The 17518-nt window shown below is 53.7% G+C and overlaps 1 protein-coding gene and 1 long non-coding RNA gene across 2 annotated transcripts in view; one reads left to right on the top strand and one right to left on the bottom strand.

Moving 5' to 3' along the window:
* Positions 1-1566: 1566 nt before the first annotated feature.
* Positions 1567-5677, bottom strand: FEM1A (fem-1 homolog A). Its single transcript, XM_050321206.1, has one exon. It carries the CDS (start codon positions 5539-5541, stop codon positions 3508-3510), a length of 2034 nt encoding a protein of 677 aa, XP_050177163.1. The 5' UTR covers positions 5542-5677; the 3' UTR covers positions 1567-3507.
* A 307-nt stretch (positions 5678-5984) lies between these two features.
* The window catches only part of LOC126643085 (uncharacterized), a 34628-nt gene continuing 23094 nt past the window's right edge, over positions 5985-17518 (top strand). The window contains exons 1-2 of the long non-coding RNA XR_007629669.1: positions 5985-6209; positions 11208-11291. This is a non-coding gene — a long non-coding RNA (uncharacterized LOC126643085). The remainder of the gene's footprint in view (positions 6210-11207; positions 11292-17518) is intronic.

Below are 17518 nucleotides of genomic sequence, written 5' to 3'. Positions count from 1 at the left end.
GGGTCCCACTGTTTTCTTCCAGCAGAGCAAAGCCCCAGATCCCTCCCTCTTCCTCCAACCTGCCAGGCACAGCCATTTTCCTGATCGTCAGCAGAGGTCACCCCAAAGCCACCCAGTGACTGGGAATGGGGCTGTTCCTGGGTGGAGCAGAGCCCTGAACCAGCTCACCCTGTGCCGGGAGCAGGGCAGGGCTCACCCCACTCCTCACCCCACTCCTCCCACCCAATTCCTGCCCCTCGGAGGAGCTGAGGAGCCACATCCCTGTTAAAGTGGATCCCAAGGGCCACTCTGGTCCACAGAGGGAGGTGCCCCCAGTCCAGGAGCTCCTGCAGGGGGGTGTGTGCTCCTGTCACTCCGTGTCTGTCCCAGCAGGTTCCAAACCCAGAGTAGCTCAGGACTCCAACAAACCATCCTGGACCTGGGACTGCCCAAGCTGGGCCCTCACAGGGCCTAATTCTGGACTGTGCTCCTTGTCCAGGAACCATTCAAGCCTCACACCCACCCCTGTATGAGACACATCAGTAAGTCCTCAGAGAAGACTCTGCAGGACCCAGTGACAATGGCTTAACTCATTTACTCTTTCCAGAGCCTGCTGGAATCCTCCAAGTGCTCAAATTCCTTTTATGTCCCCATTTTCTGTTAAATAGGTGCTGTGTTAATGCAATTCCTGCCTCCCTGCAGTTGGTGCAGGACAGTTCCTCCCCTCGGGAGAACACACACATCCCTCCTTCCCCAGCTCCTCTCCTGCTATAAATAAACATCACAAGGAATGAGGCAACTGGAAGCTGCTCCAGCTTGTAAACAACCTCAGCACAGCCACATCCAGCCTGCCTGGATCACAGAATGGGAGAGGGGAGAATGTGTGGGGTACAGCAGGGTCTGCAGCCACCCCAGAGGAACAAAACTCTTCTCTGTCCAACATAATTAACAAAGCAATCACTGAAACACTGCCCTGCTCCCCACAACTCTTGTGTTTTGCCCCACATGGCTCAGACAACACCTACAATAGATGAGGCCTGTTCAGTGTAATCACCCCTAAATCATGCAGTGAGTTCTCCCACCCTGTAATTACTATCAACCTTTAATTGCTGGGCCCTCTGTGCAATTACACATTATTTATGTGTTAAAAATAATAATAAAAAAATAAAAATCAAAGCCTTTTCTATCACACGAAATATTCTTCTTCTTGGGGGCTGCTGTACCTGACTGGACCCCCTGGCTCCCTGACCACACCATCCCAGCTCCAGTGTGGCTTCTGCATGGAATAACTCCAGGTGTGTAAGGCAGGTAAATACCTGAGTCAACACAGATCCCTTCACACTGTTTCATTGACCTCAAAACACAAGGCAAAATACACAAGCAGAGGTGTGATTTCAGTGTCAGTGTTATCCTCTTCCAGGGACACTTTGCCACTGCAGCACAGATTAGTTTTTTTCCCAGGAGTAACAACGAATCCATCACACCTGTTGATTGCAAACACCCCGTATTTCCACACCCACACTGTCCCATCCCTGGGGGACAAGCTGGAAGGAGAGGCTTACCAGGAAGAAGTCCAAGGCACTTGCATTCTAGCAGCCATTTTTTGTTTTATTATTTAAAGTTAAGAGCGCTCATCAGCTCACAAAGGAACAAATCCCATTCCTGCAGTTTAGGTCAGGTTTCAGCCAAAAGGAAAAATAAAACAAAATAAAACAAAACAAAAGAAAACAAACAAAAAAAAAAACAACAAAAATAGAAGGCAGCTAAACTAACTCTGCACTTTACAGCTCAATTCAAGTTAAACCTCCTTGCTTCATAAATAAATGTTAAAGTTAACACTGCAAAAATGTAATGGCAGATCTACAATATCTTTAAGGGGCAGAGAGCGTTGGTTATTGAGGCTGATAAATACAAGTAGAGAAGCTTCAGTAGCACATCGAGCACAGGTGGTGCCAGGGGTCTGCTCTCCCAAAAGTGGGACCCTTCCCAAAGCTCCAAGGCAGCTGCTTCCCCCCCTCCCACCCCCTCAAACTGTGCTTCCCACCCTGCTCAGGGCCAAGAAATGAGCCACAGGCTGCCCAAGCCCTGTCACCCCCCTGCACAAGGATAAACTGCTGGAAACCGTTTCTTTTCCACCACAGAGGGTTCTGCTCATGGAGGCAAAAACCTGCCCTAAGCCTTAAAAAAACCAAGGTGCGTGCAGATCCTAATTAAAGGAAGGAGCTTGTCCAAACAGCAGCCAGGTGAGATTTCAAACTCCACCTTTGAAGTAGCACCATCCTCAGAAAAGTTGAGAGAAAAAAGAAAAGGAAAAAAAAAAAGAAAAAAAGAATCGAAAGCCCAAACTGCTTGCTCAGAACCCACTGCACGGAGGTTTAATTAATGGGATAATTAACACAGCCCATGGAGGTGACACTAAAACCTCCCAAGGACAAGGAGGTACCTTAAACTTCCATGTTTCATCTTCCATCAGCCCACGCTGGTGCAAACACGGCACAAACACTCACCTGCTTAAATAACTCCCCCAAACACCCCCAGACACTGCAGGTACCTCCTGTCCTACAGGGCTTGCAAGAGCTCAGCCTCAAAAATGGTTCAGACTGTGCTGCTTTGGCTCCAAAACGTGGCCACATCCACCCTCACAGCTCGATCCCTGCTGACCTCTGGAGCTAAAGCACCTCCACGCTGGGAATGGAGCACACAGGCGTGCAGTGGGCAAGCCAAGGGCCCCAACATCACGTTTTCCAACTTGGGTTAATTAAAGCAGCTTTTCCTCCCCGTTCGTAAACCCCGACATCTACGGGTGAAACTGCATAACCAGGACTGACCTTCCTCTATCTTACAGGGCTGGAGAAGTCTTGCAGCACAGATAGGGCCTGGCTCTACGAGAGAAGAAACATCCCAGCTTTGTGCACAATCGTGGAAATCTCAGGCCTTAAACACCGTTTGGCCGACCGAGAGAGAGAGAAAAAAAAACCCGTCCTCAGCACACCCAGCCCTGTGCCATGCAAGGAACTCCCTCAGCAGAGCACGAGCCCCTCAGCAGCTGGACTTGTGCTGTCCCAAATGTGACAAGAGGGAGGGGAAAGGATTAGTTGGAAGGCATTTTATTCCTCACTCGCTTTCTGCGTGTTGGATGTGTGGGCTGGGGAGGGTCAGAGCACGTGGGGGGGTGTGTAGCTGCTCCAAAGCTGAACACTGAGTTAATCCAGCACTAACGGGAGAGGCAGCAAGTCCCAGGGAATCTCCGTTCTCCTTCCTTCTCAGGACAAGACGGGAAAGGGCAGGGGCTGTGGCCTTCTGTGGACACAGTGCACTGGAGAGAGCTGGTACCTGAAGGTGACAACAACGAGGGACAGCCGGGAGCTCTCGAGCCTCCTCCTCCCTGCCCTGCCTTGCCAGCTTTGTGGTGGCAAGATGGGGACAAAGCTCAGCACCCGGCCGAGGACAGCCCGAGACCTCCAGCTGCACAACCTCCACGGGGTGGGACAGGCGAGGGAAAGGCTGGGGGACACCAACTCTCGTGCCCTAGTGCAGCTCAATGAAGGCTTCCAGCTCCTCGGGGATGAACCCCTTGTAGGGAATCTTGTGCTTGTCCAGGGCTCGAGCAGCAAGGCACTGGAGGGTGATGTAGTTGAAGGGCTGCATCGTGCTCTTGGTGAGCAGCTTCTCGTCCAGCAGCTCGTAGGCCGTCTGCTTGAAGGCGTTGGTGGCATCCATGTGCGCCCCGGCCTCCATCAGGGCCCTCATGATGAGCGGGCAGTTGTTGCGGGCGGCCACGTGCAGGGGGGTGTTGTTGTCGTAGTCGCGGCTGTCCGGGTCGGCCCCGCACTCCAGGAGCAGGTTGACCACGTGCAGCGACGGGAACTTGCCCACGGGGTAGCGCCCCACCGTCGTGGTGTCCTTGTCCACGGCCATGTGCAGGAGGGTGAAGCCGTTCTTGGCCCGGGGGCTGCACTTGAGCAGGCGGTAGATGGTCTGGCGCTTCTGGTGCTCCTGCTCCGGGGTGCACTCCACCTTCTCCAGCAGGAACACCAGGTGCAGGATGATGGCCAACGTCTTGGTGAACTGCACCGAGTCAGCCACGGGGTCCTTGCCGTGCACCAGGGCCCTCTCCACCTCCCGCACCCCTTTGCTCAGCACCCCGATGAGGTCGGAGAAGCCCAGGTGGGTGGCTAAAGTGCCTTTGGAGCGGTCCTGGAGCACGTAGGAGTAAAGCTCGGCGAAGGAAAGGAAGCTGCTGGCAGTCATGGGGCTGAGAGGCTCCAGGTTGCCTTGCTGCATGTCCAGGGCGTACTTCCACAGGTTGATGCAGCGCTCGAAGTTGCCGGAGTCGGCGTAGACGGCGCCGCGGTAGCGGATGTAGTAGGAGGTGTCGGGGTGGGAAGGGCCCAGGATGCGCTCCCGGATCAGCAGCGCCTGCATCCGCATCTCGTCGGGATCCGTGATCAGGGCCTCCAGTTCCTCCAGAGAATTCACCTCCCGGGAATAGTCATAGGCCAGCACCAGCTGCCGGGGCTCGGGTTTGGGCAGGTACTTCCCGCCCTCACAGCGCAGCTCCATCGCCCTCCGCCAGTACTTGTGGGCCCCCAGGAGGTCGCGTTTCTTGTCCACAAAGGTGGCACCCAGCAGCTCCAGCGCTTCCACAGCCGCCTCGCGAGTGCAGAACACGGTCGGGACCTCGTCCTGGCTGGAGGCTGAGGCGCCGCATCCCTCGCCCCCCTCTTCCTGGCAGCCCCGAGTCTCCTTGCCGGCGCCGCAGCCCCTCTGATGGCTCCCACCCGAGGCGCAGGTCCCGCTGGGGCTCCCCGCGGCCTCCTCCTGCTGCAGCCCCCCCTGGATGAGGTACTCCACGATGTTGGTGTGGCCGGTGACGCTGGCGGCGAGCAGGGGGGTCATTCCGTAGCCGTCCTTCTCCATGCGGGCTTTGGAGCGGAGCAGGAGCTGCAGGATCTCCAGGCTGCCGGACTCGGCGCAGTCGTGCAGGGCCGTGTTCCCCTTCACGCTGCGCCGGTTCACGTCGGCCCCTTTCTCCAGCAAGTAGCGGGCGATCTCCCGGTGCCCTTTGTAGCACGAAATCATCAAGCACGTGTGTCCGTGCCGGTTGGCCACCTCCAGGTCGGCCCCGCGCTCGCCTACCAGGTACCGCACGATCTCCAGGTGCCCATCGAAGCAGGCGGCCCGCAGCGGGGTGGAGTTGGTCAGCGTGGTCTGGTTCACCGAGGCCCCGTGGTCCAGGAGGCTCCGCACCACCCCCAGGTGCCCGGCGGCCGAGGCCGCCCACAGCGGCGGGGCCCCCTCGATGGTCTCGCCGTCGAAGCTGACGGAGCCGCCCTCCTCCACCCGAGCCCCGCAGTGATCCAGCAGGTACTCCACCACCTCCAGGTGCCCGTGCCGCGCCGCGATCAGCAGCGGGGTGCTGCCCGCCCCGGGCCCGCCGCCGCCGCCGGGCCCCGCCGTCAGCGCCTCCAGCTCCTCACGGCTGCGGCTGCCCAGGAGCTTCTGCAGCAGCTTCAGCTTCCCGTCGCGGGCCGCGTTGTACACGGCCGTGCGCAGGTCCATGGCGCCGGGGGCCGCGTCCTGGCCATGGACCGGCGGCTCCGGCGCGGCCCCAGCGCGGCGCGGGGCGGGCGGGGGGCGGCGGGACCCCCCTGCCCTCAGCTCGGCGGGACCTTCACCGCCCGGGCCCGGCCGCCATCTCAGGCTGCGCCAAGGAACAAAATGGCGCCGCGCGGGGCTGGGGGCGCCGCGCGGGGGATGATGGGAAGTGTAGTCCCGAGAGCTGCGCTCCCACTACGGCCCCGCGCCGCGCGCACTCGGCTTCCCAGCAGGCAGCGCGGGAGGGGAGGAGCGGGCAGGGCGCGTCTCCCGGTAGCGCGGGGCACACTGGGAAATGTAGTTCTACCGCCCCAAGGGTGCCAGCGCTGGCAACGGGGCTGCGCTGGAGCCCGGACTACATTTCCCAGCGAGCGCCGCGCGGGCCGATCCATGAGGAGCGGGTGTCGTCCAAGTGTCTTTATAGTTCATGGCATGTGTGCGTTTAATGCCGGTTTTATTTATATTAAATTCCCTGATGCTCTTGAACCTCAAGACACAGCGGCTTACACAGCGTTAACCTGACGTGGTTTGATTGCAGCGGGTCATGTGTGTTCCATGGCATCAGAATATCCTGAGCTGGAACGGACCCTCAGGGATCATCCAGTGCGACAGATCTGATGGAGCGCTTTAAGGTGAAAAATTTCTGCTTTGTAGGAGGCAAAGCCTCGTCTTCAACAGCAAACACAGATTTGTTCCCTCCAATCCTCTCCACAGGACGTTATGTCCAGCTCCCTCCGTCCCTGAGTGACAATACCTGCCTGGAGCGAGGGAAAACACTCGAGCAATAAATAGCCCAGCTTAGATGAGCAAAGCTTTACTCACCAGAGCCTATTTTTAGGGCATAAATCGAGTTTAAGTGTCTCTAATCTTTATAAAGGGAACTGGCATGGGGTTTCTCCCGCTGTGTTTTATTTATAGCTGTTTTTCTCCTTTCCGGGAAAAACAAGATTAGTCTCATTATTTCCATTATTATTATTCTGTCTGTCACGATTATTATTCAGTCCATCCACCCGTTTTAGGTCTTGTCTGGAATTACTGTGGATTATCCCGCTAATGCCTGTTGCCTTCACGCCGAACATCACTTTTGTTGCTAAGAAACTGCTTCTGCATAACAGGCACTGCGAGCCCAGCCCTCACTTCAGCAGCTGCTGAGAAGTCACCAGGAGCAGCTGGTGCTCCTGGGAGCCAGAGCCGGAGTGTCCGTGGCAGAATTCCCACACGAGGTCTGGGTGTGCTCAGGGATTCCTCCCTGGGAGGGTGGGCAGGCCCTGGCACAGCTTTCCCAGAGAAGCTGTGGCTGCCCCATCCCTGGGAGTGTCCAAGGCCAGGTTGGAACGACCTGGGATAGTGGGAGGTGTCCCTGCCAATGGCAGGGGTCGGGACTGGATGAGCTTTAAGGTCCTTTCCAAACCCAATCCAAACCAAAGCATTCCATGATTCTGTGATTTGGTGACTTTGTGTTTGAGAAGAAAAGGAGCAAAGGTCTCTTTGAGCTCCTCCAGTGTGTCCGTGCTGTGCAAGGGCAGCTTCCTGCACATCGGGACAGGAGGAATCACAGAATCATTTAGGTTGGAAAAGCCCTCCAGGATCAAGTCCAACCATTGCCCCAGCACTGCCAAGCCCACCCATGTCCCCAAGTGTCACATACACAAAGCTTTTAAGTCCCTCCAGGGATGCTGACTCCACCACTGCCCTGGGCAGCCCCTTCCAGAGCTTAACAACCCTTTCAGCGAAGAAGTTTTCCCAATATCCAACCTAAACCTACCCTGGCACAACTTGAGGCCATTTCCTCTCATCCTGTCCCTCGTTCCCCGGGAGCAGAGCCCGACCCCTCCCCGGCTCTCCCTTCCTGTCAGGGAGTTGCAGAGAGCCAGAAGGTCCCTCCTGAGCCTCCTTTTCTCCAGGCTGAGCCCCCCCAGCTCCCTCAGCTGTTCTTCTGTGTGTGGTGGAATACCTGGGATTATTCCCTGTCCCCCTGGGGTGCAAATACACAACTCTGGGCACAAATTGTGTTTTCACCCTCTGTCCCCACTGGGAACATCCACGTGCAAACCCCCCAGCTTTGAGGCTGTTTGTGCTGCAGGTCAAGGCACAGACACGGTGACATTTCCTCTCCCCGCTGGCTCCTCGTGTTGCCATGGTGACCAGATGCACTCGCTCTTTTTATCTGAAGTATCTATTAACCAAAGCTTCCTATTAATTTCCCCTCCACAGAATCCATTAGGGATTCACCTGAACCACCACGAAGGCTTTTTAGGTCCCAAATCTACCTCAGAACCTGCCCCTCGTTCTGGGGTGGGCTCAGAGACATTGTGGCTTTAAAGTGCAGCTGATGGAAATGGGGTTTTTTCCCATCAATAAATTGCTTAGTAATGAGGGAATAAAGACCATGAGGGGAAGGGTCACAACAGCCTCTCCCTGCAGATCTGTGAATATGGAATGTACTGGAGACCTCAGATCCTTGCTCCCAGCCCAGGGGTACCTGGATAACTCTGTCTGAGGTGTCAAAGAGAGCTGGAGGTGGGGATGGATGGGCTGCACCTGCATCACCCTCAAAGGTCTGGGGTGGGATTTTGACTGTGGCAGAAACCAGAGTCACTTTGTCACCTTGGTTCTCCTGCATCCTTTGGCTTCTCTTGGCAAGGTCAGCACCGAAAGTGTCCCAAACCAGGGGGATGGAGACATCACACAGAACCAGAATCATGGAATCACAGAATGGATTGCATTGGAAGGGCCTTAAAGCCCATCCAGTTCCATCCCCTGCCATGGGAAGGGACACCTTCCACTAGCCCAGGTTGCTCCAGCCTGGCCTTGGATCCCAGGGATCCAGGGGTAGCCACAGCTTCTCTGGGAAAGCTGTGCCAGGGCCTGCCCACCCTCACAGCCAGCAATTCCTTCCCAATATCCCATCTAGCCCTGCCCTCTGGCAGTGGGAAGCCATTCCCTGTGTCCTGTCCCTCCATGCCTTGTCCCCAGTCCCTCTCCAGCTCTCCTGGAGCCCCTTCAGGCCCTGGAAGGGGCTCTCAGGTCTCCCTGGATCCTTCCCTTCTCCAGGTGAACCCCCCCAGCTCTCCCAGCCTGTGTCCCAAAGCTGGAAGGTGTCTCCTGAACCAGATCAGCATCAGTTGTGCAGTTCCCACTCCCACTGACACAACAACTGGGAATAAAGGGTCAACAACACCCATCTGAGAGTGTCCCAAAGCCACCACGTCCCTCCCACCCAGCCCACGGTCCCCCCAGGGACCCCAAAGGGTTTGTGGGGTAGCACACACACAGCCCCAGCCAGAGCTCTGGGAATAGAGAGGGGAGTTAAATACCCAGGGGAGGAAGAGCAGGTAAAAAACGAGCCGTTTTGACAGGGCTGCCACGTTGTGTGGCAGGAGGGTTAATTTTTTTTGAAGCTGCCATTTCATATTCCCTTTCAGACAAGCTGAATTACACGGTGCTGGCTGCTCCGGGAGTAGCATAATTTTCCTCACGGAAATAATGACAGGGTACTTAAGAAGCAAGTGAATGGATGGCTGAAGTGCTGGGCAGAGACTTCTGAAATCCAGGCTGAGCCCTCACCTTTGCTAGAGCCTCCTTTGGTGACCTTGGGCCAGTCACTTAATCTTCCTGTGTCTCAATTCCCTGCCAATAAAGTGGCAATAATAACTGTTCTTGCTCTGGCTGGCTTATTTGGGCTGCAGACTCGGAATTTACAGCTTGTGTTTTCTCTTCTTTGAGGGCAAGTGAAGCCAAAGAGCTTCAAGCCGTGCTGAGGAGTCTGGGACACCACAAAATGCAGCCTGGATAATAATAGAAGGCTGGGATATAGGATTGGGAACGTTCTCACACAAGAACTCCTAAATCCATTGTTCCCCATCTCTTCCCCTCAAAACGTGGAGGAGTTTAGAACTGTGCTTAGAGTTCCAAAAGCACCGGAATAATTTAGGAACAGAGGCCAGGCCGATTTACTGAGTCCCTGAGCTACTTCTGAAAGGGGAGTGGGTAATTTAGACACCTGCAGGATTTCCTGCGAGGTCTCTGTGCTCAGTCTGTGGCTGCAGCAGCTCCTTGGGTTCTTTCAGTCTAACCTGAGGTTTGCAGGCAGATGTGTACCCAGGTTTTATCCACCTCTTCAGCTTTTAGGGGCCTGGGTGATTTCCAGAAGCCAGGGGAAGATGGTCCCTCGCTACCAGAGCCAATGAAGATGAGATTTTCTCTCCAGTCGAGCAATTTGCTGTACAAAGGGAACAATTCTAAAAATAGGGAGAAATGGCACCGTGACATTAAGAGGAACGATGACCCAATCCCCAACTTGCTGCAGGGGCTTTTGTCCTATAACTGCCTTCCCCATTAGGGCTGTGATGACATTATTTGCTGTGGTTATGTGGGGCACGAGGCCACGGCTACCTGGAAGGGAGGATTTTGATCAGACTGCAGAGGATGAACATGCCAGACAGGCTTGTTGGGGAACACTAAATCAGTGGAGTTTCATTTACATCAGACGCCAGCCCAGCCATTCCAGCATTAATGGCTGCACTGCTGCCCTCAGAATTTTGTCTGGATTTAATCTGTCAGTGGGGGAGTAAAAGGGAGGGGGAGAGTGAGTTGTTCTGGCTTATGCAATGTGGGTCTTTTCTTTCAGGTACCATCAAAGCACAGTGATTTGTACTGGTTTAAAATTCTTCTGGCAATAGATTTGTGGCTGCCCCATCCCTGGGAGTGTCCAAAGCCAGGCTGGAGCAACCTGGGATAGTGGAAAGTGTCCCTGCCCATGGCAGGGGGTGGGACTGGATGGGCTTTAAGGTCTCTCCCAACCCAAACCATTCTGGGATTCTATGATTCCTAAATCACATATTCCACAGTACCAATGACGTGGGCAGTGCTGAACATATCCTGGGTTGGTTCAGAAAAGAAAGAGAAAAAGAAAGTGTTCAACAGCACCAACAACTCAAATTATTGAAGACATTTCAGTACTTTTACCACTGGCCTCGGCAGGATTCAGGAGTTTCATTTTCACACCTGGATACCTTTGAGAATAGAGGCTCTGAGTGGTGTTGAAAATGTGTTCTTTTTATATTTTAAAGCCCTGTTGGAAGCAAAGGGCTCCACTCTCCAAACAACCCCTGCCAGGCATCGAGGTGCCAGCAGTGCCCGAGTGCCCGGCAGGGCCCTGCCCCTGCACTGCTGTGTCTGGGGGGGCTTTGAGGGAGGCACTTCCCTTCCTGACAGCTGATCTCCACGAGAAGCTGTGTTGAAGGGAGGCAGGGGAGTGCCAGCTTTGGGGGGCTGCAGGATGAGCCCCAGGATGAGTTGGATCTCCTCGGATGCCTCTCCCTTTGCTTCTCTCAGAGCCCAGGGGGGCAGAACAAGGCACAGCATGACCTCCAAAGCACTTCCAGCCACGGCCAGCTCTCAGTTCCAGGGCTCTCAGGGTCTCTGGGGCCGTGGCAGCCTGGGCTGTATGGCAGGCTATGATTTGTTGTCACCTTTATAAACACAACAACAAAATCACTAGTCTTCCACACAGAGCCAGGCCAGCAGAGCAGCATTCCCTCCTCAGGGACGTCCTCCCGCTCGTCTTCTCCTGCTGTCCTTCCTCGGTTTTCTCATCCTTTAATTCTTGGTCTTGTCTCTCCTTTCAGGGATGGATGCTGCTCTTTGCAGAGTTCCTCATGAGACCGTGTCAGACCTCCCTGCAATCATCTCTCCAATTTGTGGCTGTTCCCGTGAGTTTCTGCTCCATTTTCTCACTCCCGGAGACTCTACAGGGAGATCAGGGCTCAGCAGGGGCTCCTCTTTCCTTACCCTGTGATAAACTTCTCCAGGAGTGCTCTGGCAACCTGTCTGTCTCCCAGTTAGATTTTCAGTCTGACTAAAATAAGCAAATGCAATGTATACTGGGGAATGCTGGAGAAAAGGACTCAGCAAAGAAAAAGATAATGATGGTGCTGAGTTTCCTGGAATCCCACTGAGAGGCTGATTTAAGCAAGAAAAACAAACCCTTTTTGCTGTTTCCTTTCTCTGCATTTGTTGATGAGCAGTCTTTAGTTCACCCCCAGGTCCAGCTTTGCTTCCACTCCCCAGCTTTTCTCTGTTAATACCTCACATATGGCACGGATAAGGTGTGAAAGGACAATGCTGGCTCACATCCATGGAAAGGATCTGACTTTATTCCCCGTCTGAGTGAGGCTTACTTACCTCAGCCACTGAAACCAGGCAGGGAACAGCATCCTTCCCATCTTCACCGAGCCTGTTAGATGTGCTTTTGTAAGCAGATGGCAATAAAAATGAAAAAAAAAGAAAAAGGAAAGAAACAAAAACTATTCCTCAGGATCTGCTGCTCCTTTCATGGGAGGAGAAAGTGTGGAGCAACAGGAGAGGGTTTGCTGCTGCTGACAGGGATTGTGCCCTGTGTGAGCTCAGAGGGAGCAGCCCCATCCCTCCCTTCCTCCCTCCCTCCCTTTTTTTTTAACATATGTGCTTTCTATGGACACTTTAATCAAACTCCAGATGGGTTGTTTCAGTCAGGGGATTTGTGCAGCTCTGGAGATAAGAGTCCTTTGTGCTGGCCTAGGTAGCCAGAGTGTTTGTGATAGCTGGAGCTGATACCAGGAGATGTCCAGGTGGTCTTATTTAACAGGGAGCATTTAGTGATACCACCATTGTCCAGGAAATCAGATAAAACCGGGTCCAGGTGTTACCCAACACCGTGTTTGTGTAAGGACGGTGCCAACTGCTGCCTGCACTGAGCCACAGAGCAGCACTGCAGAGGGGGGTGTTCTTGTACAGCACCTCTGTCACCCCCAAACTGCCCTGGGTGCACCACTGAAAGGGAAAAATTTAGCCAGGAGTTGGACTTGGATGGGTCCCTTCCAGGTCAGGATATTCTGTGATCCTGAGCTGACTGTCAAGTGGAACAGCACTGAGCCTCACACTGAAGAGAAGGTCACTCTGACACCTGCCTGGCCTTGGCTGTCCTAAACTGAAGAAACCAGCACTTATTTTCCTCTCTGCCCTCCCACGGAGAGGTCTCTAATGAAAACATTTAGGGAGTGAGACAATTTAGAAATAAAAATTCAGGACAATTCACTCTTCTGCCCATGATAATTAGAAGACAGGAGGAATTGTACAGATGGATGAACTTGAGAGAGGAGACAGGTTGGGAAGTGCTAACCTGGACTGTAATTTCAGGTGACAAGGACACTTTTCAGTCCTTGTTCTGGAATGGCACTGCCTGGCACAGTGACACACCAGCTCCAGGTAGGGATTTACCACAAATCATTGCTAGAAAAATCACGTAAAAATCAAGACAAAAGAAGTACGAGCAAGGCCTGAGCTCTTCTGCTGCTTTTACACACAACCATTCCCTCTTCAGAGCAGGAAACATAAATTGCAGGCTCAGAGTCGTGCAAGACTTTTGTCTAGACTCCAGCTCATGGGATCTGTCTCAGTGGGGCCGTATTTCTCAATGTGATATTTTTCAGGGCACCACTGCTTTGTCCCAGAGATCTCAGGGCCGTGGAAGCTCGTGGCTCCTCGTGCCAGTGGCAGCTGGCAGGCTGCTGGAGCTCCTTGGTAATTGTTTGTATGGCTGGGAGCTAAACTTAGGCTGCAGAACACGGGGGGGAAAAAAAGCCTGGTTAGAGAAGGAGTGGGGACTGTGGGCCCCCAGCTGTGTCAGAACAGGCTCATCACGGAGAGATCCCCAGCTGCACTGCCAGGCTGTAAATTAAACAAACAGTATTTCCTCTGGCCCAGACCACAGGGATGGCAGAGAGAACAATGTGGCCTTATTGCTGTTATTTCCTTTGGTTTCAATCTCTGTCCTCTGCCCCCACCTCCTCCCCAGACCCGTGGTGCCCACTTTACCCGATTTGCCATTTATTACACTGCTTTAAAGAGAGGCAGGGGGAAAAAGGCTCAGTGCAAATTATATTTTGAGCTGTTGTGCTTTGCCTCTTTGGTGGATAATAAATCTCTCTGGCAATGCTCCTCTGTATAGGATTTGTCATTAAATGCAATTAAACAAACCCTGCAGGTGTCCATGATCAGGCCTGCAGCAGCCCATTCACAACTGCAATGTTATTATCAGCCTGACAACAAAACACCAGATATTTCCTGAGCTCCTCTGATCGATGAGCTCGCCTGACTTGGAACTGGAGGGAGGAGAAAAGGGGGACCAGAGCGCTTCAAATGCTCTTTAGACTTATTGATGGAAAAGTCAAAAAGCTGCTCAGCAATCAGAGGGAAGGTGGAGAGGGAGAAAGGCAGAGAGACGGGAGAGCTGAGAGGGAAAAATGAGAGAGGAGTGTTTGGGAGTGAAAGGGTAGAAATGTGTCAAGATATCACATGGCACCCACCTACCCAATGAGTGGTTAATGCACAAGGCTAGGATTTAGCAGACAAGGAGGGTATTTTAGGGGTGATTCTTTGGCAGGTGGGCTTTTAGTGTGAAGTGAGTCATGCAGGCTCCCTCTGCAGTCAGCACAAATGTTCCTTTCACCCCAAGGACTGGCAGGTTGACCTGCTGTCCAGGGATGTTTGTCAGTCTTCATAAATTGTAGCCAAATGGTTGGATCAGACACCCAGCTAATTGCAAATCCCACCTGGGGCAGCCAAAGGAATCGGCTTTTTCAAGGCCGGGTTGGACTTGGAGCAACCTGGTCTAGTGGAAGGTGGAAGTGTCTAGGGAGGTGAAACAAAAGGAGCTTTAAGGTCCTTTCCAAACCAAACCATCCTGGGATTCTGTGATTGATTCTCTGGGTGTGTCCCTGCCCATCTCCTTTCACACAGAGACGTGTCCTGGCACAGCCTCGGGAAGCGCACGCTCCAGAGGTGCTGCTGACAGGATTTGTCCAAAGCGGATGCAACAGCATTCACACCTGGGTTGTTGTGTGCCCTGACAATCGGGAACAGGGAAAAAGCTCCTGTGGTTTCTGTCAGCCATCCCAGGCAGCCTGTGGAGTGTGAAGGTCAGGGACTCACAGGGGACCGCCTGCCACCGAATCCAGCGAGAGAGAAACATTTGCCAACACCGGTCGAATTCTTCTGCCTGACTCGTTTGCTCAACTCAGCCTCGGGGTGCTCTTGGGATGAACCTCATTCCTCTCCTGCTCCCACCCCAGGAATCCTGGTTTAGCCCAGCTGACTGCTGGGGCACACACGGAATTGCAGTGACAAGGGACAAGCTGCAAAGTGTCACCTCACTGGCCACAGCAGTGGGGGTGGTCCTTGGGTCAGTGGGGTCTGCAAGGACATGGAAAAATCCACAGCTACCAGTATTGCTTATCATGGAACCCCAGAATGGTTTGGGTTGGGAGGGAACTTAGAGATCATCCAGTGCCACCCCCTGCCACAGGCAGGGACACCTTCCAGGTTGCTCCAACCTGGCCTTGGACACTTCCAGGGATGGGGCAGCCACAGCCTCTCTGGGCAACCTGTGCCAGGGCCTCCCCACCCTCCCAGGGAGGAATTCCTTCCCCATATCCCCTCTCTCCCTGCCCTCTGGCAGTGGGAAGCCATTCCCCTTGTCCTGTCCCTCCAGGCCCTCATAAAAATCCATGAACAAAAACGTATAAATAAATCCATTTTGCTTGGCTTCCCTGCAGACCTTGGGGACGTCTGAGGTGCCGCTGGCTCAGAACATTTGGGAGCCACACATGTCGGAATCCCAGCACCTGTGGAACGTGGCATTGCCCCACTCCAGCCCCTTCCACCTCCCTCTGCTCTCAGCCACAAATCCAGAAAGACCTCTGCTTCCCTGCCCTGGATGCTGCAGGGTTTGAGGTGGGGGCTGGGGCTGTCCCAGAGGATGTGCTCTCTCCCAGGGCAGAGGGACAAGCGCTGGCACATCCCTGTGCCCGCCGAGGAGCTGGGGGGCTGCTAATGAGCATCCCTGGGATGGGTCTGCAGCCACTGGTGTGAATGAGTTGGGGCTGCTCTGAGTCCTCAAGGACTTTGGAGGAACTCTGCTGATTCACACCACGAGAGCTGGGGCTGCTGGGGAAAACCCCCTGGAGTTTCCATCAGCGGGCGTGAGAGCGGGGAGGGAGCCTGGTGAGAGCTGAGGGGGGCACAGGGAGCAAATCTAGGGCAGGGTGGAAATGCACATCGGCTTGGATTGACTTCAGAAAAACAACAAACACTTTTTTTTTTCTCCTCCCTTCTTTCCACCTCCCTTCCTCCCCACCTCCAGCAGCTCCTCTCCCCGTGCTGCTCATCTCCCTTTGTGCTCCTCTTACCCGCGCTCTCCTCTCTAAACAGGTGCAGTTGCCACTCAATAGACTTTAATTACCACTTCAAGGGCTCTCACCGGGGTCTGCAGGAGGGTGGAGATGAATTTTCCCGAGGATTATGTGTGTCTGAGTTCTCTTCAGTCAGATGGCAATATTGCTGTCAGCCTGGATCCTTCGAGAGATCTGTTCTTCATGTTCTCTCTGCTTGTGTTAACAAAAAGAGAAACTGCTGCTGAAGTTAAAAAAAAAACCCACCCAGCCATTAGCTGGATTAATTAGCAGGACAGCAAACAGGGCTGGAGGAAAATATTGCAGAAAATTTAAAACCCAAGGGTCTCAGCTGGGCTTCTAAACCACTATTTCTGCTTGCAAGTCAAGAAGTGGAGAGCTCAGCATCTCCCAAGATTTCTCTGGGAGACTGGGCTCTGAAAATACAAGTTGTTTTTAACCACTTTACCTTCTTTTTTTTTTTTTTTTTGCTCTTCCCATCACGGCTCACCAGAGAGACACACTGTTAATGCATCCTGCTGGGGCCCTGGGGATTCCTCTGCCAGTCCATCCCCGGCCTCAGCACAGCTTGCCTGTGACAGAGGAATTATTCCCGATGTTTAACTAGTAACATCACATCATTTTGATTATTAAGATCCTCTTCAAGGGGCTAATCCTGCAGAACTCAGAGCGGCTGATGTGTGTTGGAGCTGCTTGGAATTGTTTGCCCAGGATGTGAGTGTGCACTCGTGGAGATGCACACAGAAATTTAGATACATGCAGGGAGGAGCTGGGAATATAACAGGATCTTTTGGGGACAGAGAAAATCTCCAAATATTTAAAAAACCCCACAACATTTCTTTTGCTCAACATTAACATTTCTAATTTTTCCACAAACCGAAATGCAGGAAGGAGTTTGTTTTATAGCAAATTAAGCAACGTTTTCCCCTGCCAAAATCAAGATCATTTCCCTAAACCAGCAATTCAGCAAATTGAGGGGAATGCTGTCAGCAAATCTGCATGTTTTGCAGATGTGTTTTCCTTTTTGCCCAGCCCCAGAACAGCTGGGCACGTGCAACGTCTGTTTGGCTTCTGCAGAGCCCGTGGCCGAGGGCAGCGCTGTGTGAGCTCTGCCCTCCTGGGGCAGTGGGGGCTGAGCTCCTCTGCATCCATGCATGGAGCCAGCTGCTATTCCTGGCTCAGTGCTCAGGCTCCCCCCATCCCTCAGGCGTTATCCCAAGAGTTGAGCCCCAAGCTGTGCTCGAGGGTCTTACCTCCAGTCCTGTCCCTGCTCCCGAGGGCCGCGCGTGTCCCTCCGGCACCGCTCGCTCTCCCGTCTGCCCTGGGGTTTCGGTGGCACCTGCGGCACAGAGACAGGAGAGATGGAGGAAGGATGGATGGACAGCACTGATGGAATGGTTAATGGTTGGACTCGGTGAGCTTTGAGACCTTTTCCAACCCTAATGAATACACAAGATGCTGGGGAAGGAGCAGAGTGATCCTAAGGGCGCTCAGGATGTCAGCCCTAAGACATCCTTCATCTCTGATAGTGTTCTGTCCCTCCTCCCCTGGGCTCTGGAAGTGCAGCTGTGACCCCCCAAGTGAGGAGGTGGATGACACAGGGATTGGGGTGGGAAAAGGAAGAGGCACAGTGATGTGCCCACAGGGGACTTCTCCCTGGGTTTGTAACTCTTTTCTCTGGGCTCTCTCCTCTCTCAGGGAATCCTTCC

Source organism: Myiozetetes cayanensis, unplaced genomic scaffold (assembly GCF_022539395.1).
Source record: "Myiozetetes cayanensis isolate MyiCay16 unplaced genomic scaffold, myiCay2020 scf26, whole genome shotgun sequence".
Classification (NCBI taxonomy): Eukaryota; Metazoa; Chordata; class Aves; order Passeriformes; family Tyrannidae; genus Myiozetetes; species Myiozetetes cayanensis.
This window is presented reverse-complemented; position numbering and strand designations above follow the sequence as displayed.